We start from the raw sequence: 13068 nt of genomic DNA on the forward strand, positions 1-13068 counted from the left end.
TTAGTGCAATTTGGGAAAGAAATCAGTCATGTCTGTATGTGTGCTAAAGTATTCAGATGTAACCCCCTTTGTAATCGTCAACATTTTCACTGTAACTGTGATATAATTACACATTTTTTCTCAGTAAATTGACCAGATTAGTTACGTTTATTTTGTAATTAAATTACATAATTCTGTTACATGTAACTAGCTACTCCCCAACCTTGTTTATCATACATCACATTTTCATTCATTTGTGTAATATTTTCTTTAAAGTGACTTAGAGTAAAGACAGAACAATCAGGTGGCAAAGGTACTACATTGTGAAATTATTGCTCTCCTTTCTCCAATTCTCTCAACAAGTCCAGGGGTTTTAAAATTACACAATCCTGTACGCTATTTGAGACCTCTTTTTACACTTAAAAAGAGCGGAAACATAAACAAAGGTAACCGAGTCATATCAGCTGATGTCCTCCAAACATGGAGCGGTGGGTGGGGTTATCTTTTTACCACCTGTGATTGGCCCTCCTTCCGCTTGTCTATGGGTTTAGTCTATGAAACGCAATCAGAAGGTTGTGTGTGTGTGTGCGTGTTTGTTCACTACTCACTACTGTGTGTGTGCACTTTGATGGGTTAAATGCAGAGCACAAATTCCGAGTATGAGTCACCATACTTGGCCTCATATCACGTCCTTTTCCTTTCCTTAATAAATCCAACACAATGCAGATCATACATACACATAAATGAAAGGGTGAGCCTTGTGCAGAGCACAAATTCCGAGTATGGGTCACCATACTTGGCCTCACGTCATGTCCTTTTCCTTTTCCTTTCCTTAATAAATCCTTTCCTTAATAAATCCAACACAATGCAGATCATACATACACATAAATGAAAGGGTGAGCCTAAACAACATTCCCAATGGAAACACTCACACACTCAAGCACAAACCTGTATACAAAGCACTGAATGAGCAAACTTACTGAAATGCTATTTAAACTTCTTCTTCTTCTAAAACTAAAGGGATCAACTCTAACTCGTCCTATAGAGCTTTAACACTACAAACTCTAAACTCAGCCCAGATCTTCAGACTGTTCTGAAGTTTGTTGCTATAACTTTTCTAAATGTGAAACATTGACAGAATGTTCAAATGAGCCAAGACTATTCAAACTCCAACTGTCAAAATTCAAAGAAAATTCCCAAGACTTAATCAAGCTTCCCTTCTGTGTACTATTTCCAGTCCATTTAAACTCATTCAAACTAACTTGTCAATCATTCTAGTAACTTGCTAATCATGCTAACAACATGCTAGGACAAATGGATGGGACATTTTTGAGAAAAATAATTTAATCATTTTTCTACTAATACGTTAGCATGGATGGAATCATACTTAAATTTAAATAGATTCCTATCATTGGCATGCAAAATATACCAATAGGATTATCAACACAAAACCAAATATTAAATAGAGCATTCCATAGAGCACAACTTAAAAAAAATAATAATGCTAACTTGAAAAATAATCTGCGGCAACAGTGTAAAAGTAGCCCGGAGTCAGACGCACCTATCCCGCATTGCCGTCTGTACTTTACTTGCGTATGCTCACAGGCGTGAACTGGAATCACAAACTAGGCATTTTGAGGGCACAGCATCACCAAGTAAGTAACTGTAACAAATGTTACAGTATTCATTGTAGTTGTCCGCTAGTAAAAACATAGCTTTATCAGTCATTATCCCTGTTTCGCCATTATATCGCGTTTGCTGTACTACAGTACATTTAGTGGATCAGGGGGCTCTGGCTGGTGTTACTGCGTGGGGGCATGGCTAATTTGTATATTCATAGATCCGCCTAGTAAATGAGGCAAGAGGGTAGAGTTGATTGATATGACTGATTAATATGATAAAAGATTTTAAGGATTTTGACTACAGGGGGACTTTAAAGCTCCCATCGTCTATCAATCTCATTGGTCAGTGTAGTCTTGAGGGTTTTAGTAACAGCGTTGTCGTCTTCACACACAACCAAGTGTAACCTTTTTTAAGCATCAGAACAGTGGAATTCATCGAGTGGCAACATCTTGCACAAGTTTATGCTCTTTAGCCGCTTTTCCACATGTATTAATGCATGAGTTATGAATGCAGCATAGCTGTTTACTTGGCAGTTTGATCAAATAGCATGCTTCCGCTTAGCACACACACTCTATCAGCACAGTTTTCTAAACTCCTTTTACAGTTCCCCATGATGGGTCCTGGGCCAGCTGATTGGTGCATGCAATCATAGTAACTGGAATGTCCCAGTCAGAAATTACCTCTTTCAGTGTTTGTGAAATGTGTTCTGCTGTATGACTTTAATCCATTTTCTTTGTTTCTAACACAAAATGTTCCAGCGTCAGTCTATAGTAATAAAGTAGGCCATAACTGTCAGATATGCCTCCATTTGCAATGAGGTCCAAATATATGTAGTGAGACTGACTGCTTTGCAATGGTTTATTAACCTGAAAACCTCTGCCCGTATGGACATGTATTTCGCATCCAGCACATGCATAACGATCTCTCTTTTTGGAATGGTGTATCCTTGTTCAAGTGTGCACATTAATTCTGTAAAACCTTCACCTTCCCCAATGTTCACCGGCCAAATGTAAAGCGCAACAAATTCTGCAATTTTGTCTGATTTCTCTTTTCCTCTTTTTGGACACTGGCAGCCTCAAATCTAGCTTTCTTTGAGTTAGTTTTGGCACTGCTCCACTACTACCAGATGAACTGTTGTCATCAGTCTGATATCACGGGTGGATCTAGAGAAATTAATATAGCTATTTTATAAGTCCTAACACCGTAAGCTATTTGTAAATTAATAGAGGCATTTTATAAATAAAAGAGTGGATAGTCTTGTGTTTTCTTAGAATCTTATTCAATACCTGTTTATTTTAGAGTGTGCAACATTTAGTATTTTTAAAACTACATATAAAGTATGACTTAAGGCAAACCAAATATGTGATCATTGACCTGTTTTTTTTTTTTTTTTTTTTTTTAAATTCTATGTATGATGTGCCATTGTATTTATTTTATGTATTGTATTTTTTGTGATTGTTAAATCAAGGTATGTTTATTTAAGAAGTAAAATTACTTCCAATATTTATGTCTGGTTTTCTGAAAAAATGTGTCAAAATAATAATAATAATAATAATAATAATAATTATTATTATTATTATTATTATGTGTAATGAAGTGTTTTTTTTTTACCACATTGTCAGATTTTTTTTGTTTTGTTTTCTGTTGTTTTAAGCAATAAGTTAATAAATTAGCAAAAACAAATTCTGGATGTTGCTGTCTTTAAATGTACAATGTGTTCTGTAATGTATTCTTGACACATTGCTTTTTTATGGTGGCAGTGTTTACTCTTACTCTTCAAAGATGGCAAAAGTACACACATCCTTTACTGAAGTAGAAGTACAGATACTCATGTTTAAAAATACTCTGATAAAGTAGAAGTACTGACTATACTTTTTTACTCAAGTTAAAATAAAGAAGTATGAGTTCTGACATGTACTTAAGTAAAAAGTACCCATTACTACTGCCTGTTTTAGTGTCTGGTAAATGGACCTCAAGTCATATTGACACATTAATACAAAATAATTTACATTTAAAATTTTGTTAGCTAATGAATGTATCATGGCTGAACAACCACCATGTAGAACAGGGCAGGACTGGGACAAAATCTCACACTCATCCAGGCCATCCCATGCACCCACAACAAATTCTGAAACCACCTATTTTTTGTATGGTCATCACATTTAAAAGAAGGTTTAAAACCTATTAAAGGGGTCATCGGATGCTAAGTTCACTTTTTCATGTTTGAACATTAATGTGTGTTGTCAGTGTATGTACAAATCTACCCTATAATGATAAAAATCCATGCAGTGGTATTTAATTAATCTGTAAAAATAATATCCCCTTTTTCAAATCGAGCCATTCTCAGATGCCTGTCACACCGACAGAGGCCACTCCCACAATAGTTGATTGACATGAGCGTTTTACCTCAGATCAGTTGTAACAGTCCGGCCTCTTTGTTCCGATGTCAGAGCAGGGATGTAAGTTAGACAAGAATATCTCCGACTGAGCGATTGAGGTGTTGTGTTGCTGGATGTAATAATTCCCATCAGCCATTTACTGTTATGAACAGAACTGTCTCCACCTTCTTGCAAAACAACCACCTCATTGTATTCGGTTTGCAATAACAACTTTATTTTAGTTTTATTTAAAGTATCACATTAAGACCATATGTTGTTTTATTGTAAAATTACTTAAATACTATAGATTTAGTAAAACTATATTTTCCAAATTGCCTAAATGTCAAAACAAGTACAATAATAATTACATTATGACAATATCATGAGTCATATTTTTTTTCTTATTAAAATTAACTGTGTTTTTTGGGCGGATTGATTACAATCTGTTTTAATTCACAACCATAGTTTTACTACAAATTTCATGGTTAGACTATGGTTAGTGTAACAAAACCATGGTTAATTTGTGGTTACCATGGTTTAACTATAACCATGATTTTTGGTTTTCATTTTCGTAAGAGTTGTGTTATTATCTGCTCTAGCTCCCTCTAAACGTATTATGAAACAATCTCTTACAACATTTGTTTGCTAAATGACTACTGTAACTTTACAGTGGGTAATAATGGTGTCCTTTTACATAGAGTATTTTGAGTAATTGTAATTTAGTTTAGTTTACAGTATTAGTAATCCTCTGGCTGCTATACTGCTAAGAGTTGTTAGCACTTAACTAAGTAAACAAAGACAAAACTACAGTAGCCTATTTACAGATTAAACTGACCTGCACTTGAAGTCCTACTTAAGTATAGTAACGAAGTATTTGTACTCCGTTACTTCCCATCTCTGTTACCCTTTGATACACAATGCAAACTCCTTTTATGCACAGTATGGGTCTAAAATGACCCTTATTTGTTTCCTATGTTATTTAATGCTTGGCTGGTTTTGTTTTATCATTTGAAATCAGTTTATTTCAGCATTTCATATTCTCTGATCTATAATTCCATGATCCATGAATATTCAAAATATCTATCTTTTGGAGCTGAACTCTGCAGAACTGTGGCTCTCTGGTGCAGGCAATGAGGGTGGTAACATGCAGCATCAAACATTTCAACTGTTAATCTAGGCTAACTGAGATTTGTCACTGCACTTACATATTATTGCTGTTTTGTTTATTTTGATTCCTTCTATTGTCCTCATTCGCTTTGGATAAAGGCATCTGCTAAATTAATACATGTAAATGTAAATGTACCAACCATACTAACACTGGATAAAGAAAATCAAAAGCACAAGAATATATTCAAATTATCAAACAGTTAATCAAGTATATATTTGTTAAATATTGCCACTGTCAGACAGAAACTTTATATGTCCAAAACTGTTACTTTTTAGGAACACTGACAGAAATAAAGGGTGACCAACAGTATTGATTTATGACCAAATAAATAAATAAATACATATACAGATACAAGATTTTCACCTGACAGCGATGATATATACTTGTATGTTCTTATTCAGCTTTTATTTAGTTGACCTAGCTAACATTAGCTAACTAGAATATAATATGTCAAAAACAAGCTAGCTATAGCTAATGGATTTCAAGGTCAAGGTAACCTTAGATATTATATCAAGGAGGAAGGAAGGACGTGACATGTGGCCAAGTATGGTGACCCATATATATATATATATATATATATATATATATATATATATATATATATATATATATATATATATATATATATATATATATATATATCTCATCATGGTATCTCTGTGCATTCAAAATGCCATCAATTAAATGCACCTGTGTTCGTTGTCCATAACATATGTCTCCCCATACCATAACCCCACCGCCACCATGAGCCACTCATGATCCACTCATGATCCTTATTTTAATTTAAAGAAAAAATAAAATAAGGATTTGCTTGATAAAAGCAAGTTATTTGATGAATACCTGAACACTAAAAGATAAAATTAATTTCTTGCAAATATAAACTCACTTTAGACCCTTATTGTACATTAAAGTGTTAAAAAAAAATAAAAGAGTGTGAGACTCTTATGCTACTTGTATGTTATTTTCAACTCGATAAATAACTTATTTTTTTGTATAATGGCAATTAATCTAAAATACAAAATTAAAAATATTTTTTCTAGATCATGTGTTTGGAAGGACATTAGTGCGAGTAAATGATTAAGAATTTTTGGGTGAATTACCACTATAACCCTATAAAGCTGTATCATATTTGATACTGACTTCCACATACCTGCCATTTGACTCACTGACTTTTTTTTTTTTCCATTCTACAAACAGAATAATCAAAAATAAAGAAACAAAGACATTCTATACATCTGTAACACAAACTGTAATTTCTACAAACAAATCAGAAATATTTTCTTACTTTTATTTACTTATTCAAACTTTAAAGACAGAAAGTAGCCTACAAGAAATGCCTGCTACATTTTCAAATACAGAGCGGACCAGAAACCAAAGAAATAAATCAGAAAATGTGCAGGCATAACCAATCTCGTTCATATCTATTTTTGTTTTGGCAAAATGGTGGCTAACTCTTTTGAATTCAAATACAAATTGAAAATGAAACTTATATAAAGTCGTTTATAACTTTCCGAACTAAGTTATTATTGTTATTGTTGTTGTTGTTATTATTGTTATCATAGATCATCTGCTGACCAGACATGAGACAAAGACTCCAAGCCTGTTTGTGCTTCAAGCTGCCCAAATCATCAACTGTATACAACACTACACACGCCCTTTACTGGTGCTCATTTCATTAAATTCACTTTTAAACTGTTTCTGAAACACACCGAGAACGAAAAGAATATTTTATCAACTTTTCCACTTAAATAAGGCATTAGATTTACACGCGACTTTGTTCCGTAGCTGATACTCGTCTTGAGTTTGAGCAGATCAGGTCAAAAGAAACATTTCCTCTCCGCGTTTTTTAGTCTCCATAGAAAGCCAATAACCCCTCCTTGGTGTTCGCTTTGCTTCTACTGCGCCAAATTGTTTTACCACTCGAGTTTTGCCCTTAAATATGGGAGAAGAAAACACAAGCAAAGGGTGATCGCGGAGGCGAGCAGATACCGAGTATGTGGGTTGAGTCTATAAGGTTCTCATGTGTTGTTTAAGAGTGCAGCGCTGCTTGCCAGACAATAATTCTTATTTTCAGTGTTAGAAAGACTGTAAATCTACTCGGAAAATGGCAGAAACTGCTCCAGCCCCGGCTCCTGCCGCCCTGCCGGCTAAAGCGCCCAAAAAAAAGTCTGCTGCCAAAGCCAAGAAAACTGGTCCTGGTGTCAGTGAGTTGATCGTCAAAGCCGTGTCAGCGTCTAAGGAAAGAAGCGGCGTGTCTCTCGCCGCCCTGAAGAAAGCTCTCGCCGCCGGCGGCTACGACGTGGAGAAGAACAACTCCCGCGTCAAGCTCGCTATCAAGAGCCTGGTGACTAAAGGTGCCTTGGTGCAGGTTAAAGGGACTGGCGCTTCCGGTTCGTTTAAGGTCAGCAAAAAGCAAACCGAGACCAAGAAGAAACCAGCCAAGAAAGTGGCTCCTAAAGCAAAGAAGTCAGCGGTCAAGAAGCCCAAGAGCGCGGTGGCGAAGAAGCTTGCCGCTAAGAAATCGCCCAAGAAGGCCAAGAAACCTACCGCTGCAGCCGCTAAGAAGGTGACGAAGAGCCCAAAGAAGGCGACGAAAAGTCCCAAAAAGGCAAAGAAGCCAGCAGCGCCTAAGAAGGCAACGAAAAGCCCCAAAAAGGCCAAGACTGCCAAACCCAAGGCGACAAAGCCTAAAGCTGCCAAGCCTAAAAAGGCAGCTCCCAAGAAGAAATAGAATTTTATTGTTTCCCCAACGGCTCTTTTCAGAGCCACTTACTAACTCAAAAAAGAGCAAAAGAAACAACTGCGGTTTGGCTCTAAAACTAAATTATTATAAAACTGTACCTGAGTTTATCTTCACTCAATGTTTTACGTGTTGACTGTGAATTTACAAAAAAACAGTTATTAAAGTTTATTAAAAACAGCTTTAATAGATCATTGATCATTAATTAAAAAATTAAAAAAAATCTTAAAAAATCACAATTTCTTTAATTCTGTGTCACGTGTTGTACTTCAGTATGCAGTACATTTCCGAGTGCCAGATGTGGAGGTGTGGCTTTGGTGGTGGGTGTTGGAGGGAAGATCAGTGATTGGTTTAAACTCTTACAAGGCTCTAAACCAATGGGCGGCTGGCACGCTCGTTTAAAAGCAGTACAGCGGAGCACGTCCATTTATAATTTCTACTTTCGACGCGTGGAAGTTCTTGTAATCGATAATGAGTGGTAGAGGTAAAACCGGAGGCAAAGCCAGAGCAAAGGCCAAGACCCGCTCATCCAGGGCAGGACTGCAGTTTCCTGTCGGCCGTGTTCACAGGCTCCTTCGTAAAGGTAACTATGCCGAGCGCGTTGGTGCTGGTGCTCCAGTTTATTTGGCTGCTGTGCTCGAGTATCTTACTGCTGAGATCTTGGAGTTGGCTGGAAACGCCGCAAGGGACAACAAGAAGACCCGTATCATTCCCCGTCACCTGCAGCTGGCAGTGCGTAACGACGAGGAGCTGAACAAACTCCTGGGCAAAGTGACCATCGCTCAGGGCGGTGTGTTGCCCAACATCCAGGCTGTGCTGCTGCCTAAAAAGACTGAGAAGCCCGCCAAAACCAAATAAACAAGTTCAAGTCTGTTTCTGAAACCCAAAGGCTCTTTTAAGAGCCACCCATTTTATCTATTAGAGAGCGCTTTCTTCTGCATACTTTTGGCGTACTTTAACGTTAGAAAGGGCTGTTTACTAAATAATTTACAATTGTTTAGTGTGGGTAACTGCATATACAACCAACGGTTGGAGATTGTTTTAGACAACTATTTAAACAAAAACACCTTTTTAACTAATAAAGTAATATTTTTACTAAACCTGTGAAGAGCGTGTGTGTGGTTGATATACTAAGTTATAAACTGAGCAAAGCATTTTTGGGCGGGAAACACAAACCACCCCGTTTGAAAACAGAAGCTGCGCAGTCATTGGCTATCAGTCATGCGCAGACGTCACATATCAGCCAATCACAAGTCTCTGCACCTTTATGACGACATACGCTCATAGCAGTATTATGCTTTAAAAGCAGGCGCCTAATGTAAAACAGTATTTTCGACGTACGCAGAACGAAGAAGATAGTAGATTGTAAAGATGGCAAGAACCAAGCAAACGGCTCGTAAATCCACTGGTGGCAAAGCGCCAAGAAAGCAGCTTGCTACCAAAGCTGCCCGTAAGAGCGCTCCAGCCACCGGTGGCGTCAAGAAGCCCCATCGTTACAGGCCTGGGACTGTGGCTCTGCGAGAGATTCGTCGTTATCAGAAGTCCACTGAACTGCTGATTCGTAAGCTGCCTTTTCAGCGTCTGGTTCGAGAAATCGCTCAAGACTTCAAGACGGATCTGCGTTTCCAGAGCTCCGCGGTCATGGCCCTGCAGGAGGCCAGTGAGGCTTACTTGGTCGGTCTGTTTGAGGATACCAACTTGTGCGCCATCCACGCCAAGAGAGTGACCATCATGCCTAAAGACATTCAGCTGGCCCGCCGTATTCGTGGAGAGCGTGCTTAAACTCGCCGCAGCATCACCTGCAAAACACCCCAAAGGCTCTTTTAAGAGCCACCTAAATCGCACTGAAAGACTTTTCATTGAAACTCTGAGTATAATGAGTAAAAAACATTGTCTTAAACTTTAAAGGAATTTTGTCTGGATTTTCAATTTATTTCTTACAATAATTTAGTTTTCTATTTCGAGAAATACACACACACAGGCACAACGTAACGGATGTTAAACTATTAAGCACAAACTTTCGCAATGAGATGCGTTTCTCTAAATAAACAAAAAAACATCTAACATGCGTGTTTATGTAATTCTGCCAATTGCAGTTAAATAAATGTTAAATGAATAATTAATTATAAATAGTCAAAAAATACTTAAATGCCTCTTCCTATGTTTAATGGTTAGATCATTTCGTTGTAACAGGCGTTTATTTACGGGAAATTCAGAACCACTGATTTAATGTGTGAGATGTCATCTGTAACTCGGTTTACTTTTAGTGCGCGTTTTTGCAGCTCAAATGGTGGAGCGCTAGACGATGATGATAATGATGAAAGTCAAAGCGTCTGCCAAATCCATGCATGTACATATTATGTAGATATGATCTTATAAATCTTCCTTGTCAAATTAACCTTTTAAAACATGATTTTTAATACAAAACAGGACAGACATTGTTAGCTCAAGGTTTAAACCACATTATTTCAAACAGTAACTAGCGGGGGAGGGGTGAGCGCCATGTGACCCGGGATTGATTTCAGTTAGGTCCTGTAAGCACATGTAAAATGCCTCCGTCGAGTGCGTAATACACATTTCATTCATTGCTAATAAGAAGTGAATAAACATGTCTGGAAGAGGCAAAGGCGGTAAAGGACTCGGGAAAGGAGATGCTAAGCGTCACCGTAACGTTCTGCGTGATAACATCCAAGGAATCACCAAACCCGCCATCCGTCGTCTTGCTCGCCGTGGTGGTGTTAAACGTATCTCTGGTCTGATCTACGAGGAGACCCGCGGTGTGCTTAAAGTGTTTTTGGAAAATGTGATCCGTGATAATAAAAACCCAACGGTTCTTTTAAGAGCCACCCACGCTATCACATAAAGAGCTAGTGTTGAAGATATGTTGTTGTTATGCGTTGTTTAATAATAATACAACTTTATGAAACGATTTTTTTTTAAAGAAAATAAACTACTGTGGTATTGGTGTGTACTGGATCCAGAGTGTATGTAATCTAATGTTTCAGAACAGAACTCGTATGATTTTATGAGGCACACAAAATGAGAGCATTTTTTTTTTTTTTTTTTTTTTGTTTTGGCGTCTTCGTTTGTTCAGCGTTTTCTTTGAAGTAAAGTGATTTACAAAATACAGCAAAAACACAATCAGATAGCAATTGTATATAAGTTACAGCAGAAGTGAAAGTGTCAGGAAAACAGAAAGTAAAGTATCTAATCGTCATTGCTTTCCTTTCTGCAAATTCTCTCAATGGGTCTATAAAGGTTTTAAAAAATTACACTCAATGGTATTCGAGACCCATTTGTTTTCTTGTTTAAAACATAAAAAGAGCGGGAATTGAAACAAAGGAAACTTATTCTTATCAGCTGATGTCATTCAAACATTGGGCGGTGGGTGGGGCTATCAAGTCACCGCCTGTGATTGGCCGTCGTTCCGCTCATGATACTTCGAATTGTCCAATCACATATGAGTTTATGGGTTTGTCTATGAAAACACTCAACCAGAAAGTCCCATTTCTCTTTGAAAATTAGCATAGCATTGTCAATAAATGCGTCTGTCAGGCACATTCTACTCATTGACTCGTCAGTATTACCATGCCCGAGCCAGCAAAATCCGCGCCTAAAAAGGGCTCAAAGAAAGCCGTCACCAAAACTGCTGGCAAAGGAGGAAAGAAGCGCAAGAGATCCAGGAAAGAGAGCTATGCTATCTACGTCTACAAAGTGCTGAAGCAGGTTCATCCTGATACTGGTATCTCTTCTAAGGCGATGGGAATCATGAATTCTTTTGTCAACGACATCTTCGAACGCATCGCGGGTGAATCGTCTCGTCTCGCTCACTACAACAAGCGCTCCACCATCACATCTAGAGAGATCCAGACCGCTGTGCGTCTGCTTCTGCCCGGTGAGCTGGCCAAACACGCCGTGTCTGAGGGCACAAAGGCCGTGACCAAATACACCAGCTCTAAGTAAAACTTCGCTCAAGCGCTGCGTGACCCAAAGGCTCTTTTAAGAGCCACCCATTTTGTCACATAAAAGAGTCTCTAACGTTTAAGTACAACGAAGTTTATCTTGTTTTTTTTCTGGATTATTATTGTTTTTTTTGAGTACTTATTGTAAGCCTTTATCAGCAGCTTTTTCACAACATAGCACATTTTATATCTGAAGCTCAATGCACTTTCAACTGTTATATTTCATCATAGTAAAGAAATGCATCTGTACATAATGACACTAATAAGAAGCAAGGGTTTGGGTGGAAGCATTCACATTTTCCAAAATTGCCAGAAACTGATTAATAGTATATAATAATTGGGATTTCCATGCATGTGGCTGGATGAGTCTGCCCATTAGGCAAAATAGTTCTCAGTCTGCACAAGGGTAAATGACAATTCACAGGATAAATTTGTACAAATTTCATACTTACCTTTGCTACTCAAAGATATGCAATATTGGATCATTTTTCAGAATAAATAAATGACGACAGTATATATTTTTGTCTCATCTGTTTGATTTAGATTATCTTTGTCAACTTTCAGGGGTTGCGTGAAAGTGTTCATAAACTTTCAATCAGCACTTTTTTTTTTTTTTTTTTTTTTTTTGACTAATGTCTCCCCAAAAATAGTACATACACATTTTTTTTAAGAATTGCTTTAATCATTTCTTAAAAAAATAATTACAATCAATAAAATGTATACGGAACTAACATTTAGAACATTTTTTTTTTAGGGAAAAAAAAAAAAAAAGCCAAATTCATGTCTAAATTGAAGACTCAATGACATACAATCAACAGACAGATACAAAAATTACATCTAAAAATCTGCAATGATTGAATCTAATCTCATTTAGTTTTTAGATCCAGCATGTTCAGGGTGAGCGCGTTATAGGCCTGTGTTAGGACTTTCTTCCATATGAAGACACTGCCTGAGTTTGCTGTTCTCCTGAAAACACAGAAACAGATTAATGACTTGGGATGTTATATAGTTTGCCAAATCTTCCCCATATTGGGAGCATGAATGTGTTAAGAGAGATGCTTTAACAGTTCTACCTGAATCAGCTAAAATAGTCTTCAGCTGAATTAATAGAAACAAATATTTCACATTTGTAATTTTTCAAAAAAGGAAGTGTCAATAACCCCAATTATCAGCAAAAACTGCAACCAAGAGCTTTCTGTATAAGCATGCACTTAGAAA

At 37.2% G+C, this 13068-nt stretch overlaps 5 protein-coding genes across 5 annotated transcripts in view; 4 read left to right on the top strand and 1 right to left on the bottom strand.

The window, feature by feature from the left end:
- Nucleotides 1–7233: 7233 nt before the first annotated feature.
- LOC127156581 (histone H1-like) lies at nt 7234–7888 on the top strand. Its single transcript, XM_051099530.1, has one exon. It carries the CDS (start codon nt 7253–7255, stop codon nt 7877–7879), a length of 627 nt encoding a protein of 208 aa, XP_050955487.1. The 5' UTR covers nt 7234–7252; the 3' UTR covers nt 7880–7888.
- A 452-nt stretch (nt 7889–8340) lies between these two features.
- Nucleotides 8341–8800, top strand: LOC127156604 (histone H2A-like). Its single transcript, XM_051099555.1, has one exon. It carries the CDS (start codon nt 8360–8362, stop codon nt 8744–8746), a length of 387 nt encoding a protein of 128 aa, XP_050955512.1. The 5' UTR covers nt 8341–8359; the 3' UTR covers nt 8747–8800.
- Nucleotides 8801–9234: 434 nt separating this feature from the next.
- Nucleotides 9235–9795, top strand: LOC127156591 (histone H3). The gene has a single exon (XM_051099542.1). It carries the CDS (start codon nt 9260–9262, stop codon nt 9668–9670), a length of 411 nt encoding a protein of 136 aa, XP_050955499.1. The 5' UTR covers nt 9235–9259; the 3' UTR covers nt 9671–9795.
- Nucleotides 9796–11383: 1588 nt separating this feature from the next.
- Nucleotides 11384–11898, top strand: LOC127156616 (histone H2B). Its single transcript, XM_051099569.1, has one exon. It carries the CDS (start codon nt 11477–11479, stop codon nt 11849–11851), a length of 375 nt encoding a protein of 124 aa, XP_050955526.1. The 5' UTR covers nt 11384–11476; the 3' UTR covers nt 11852–11898.
- A 664-nt stretch (nt 11899–12562) lies between these two features.
- The window catches only part of kif15 (kinesin family member 15), a 28171-nt gene continuing 27665 nt past the window's right edge, over nt 12563–13068 (bottom strand). Inside the window, exon 35 of the mRNA XM_051099473.1 lies at nt 12563–12816. Coding sequence (XP_050955430.1) covers nt 12757–12816 — 60 coding nt within the window. The 3' untranslated portion in view covers nt 12563–12756. The remainder of the gene's footprint in view (nt 12817–13068) is intronic.

This window comes from Labeo rohita, chromosome 25, assembly GCF_022985175.1.
Source record: "Labeo rohita strain BAU-BD-2019 chromosome 25, IGBB_LRoh.1.0, whole genome shotgun sequence".
Taxonomy (NCBI): Eukaryota; Metazoa; Chordata; class Actinopteri; order Cypriniformes; family Cyprinidae; genus Labeo; species Labeo rohita.

What these genes read in the sequence shown, in the direction of transcription:
- LOC127156581 (XM_051099530.1), top strand. Translation starts at nt 7,253, where the DNA reads ATGGCAGAAACTGCTCCAGCCCCGGCTCCTGCCGCCCTGCCGGCTAAA.
- LOC127156616 (XM_051099569.1), top strand. Translation starts at nt 11,477, where the DNA reads ATGCCCGAGCCAGCAAAATCCGCGCCTAAAAAGGGCTCAAAGAAAGCC.
- LOC127156591 (XM_051099542.1), top strand. Translation starts at nt 9,260, where the DNA reads ATGGCAAGAACCAAGCAAACGGCTCGTAAATCCACTGGTGGCAAAGCG.
- LOC127156604 (XM_051099555.1), top strand. Translation starts at nt 8,360, where the DNA reads ATGAGTGGTAGAGGTAAAACCGGAGGCAAAGCCAGAGCAAAGGCCAAG.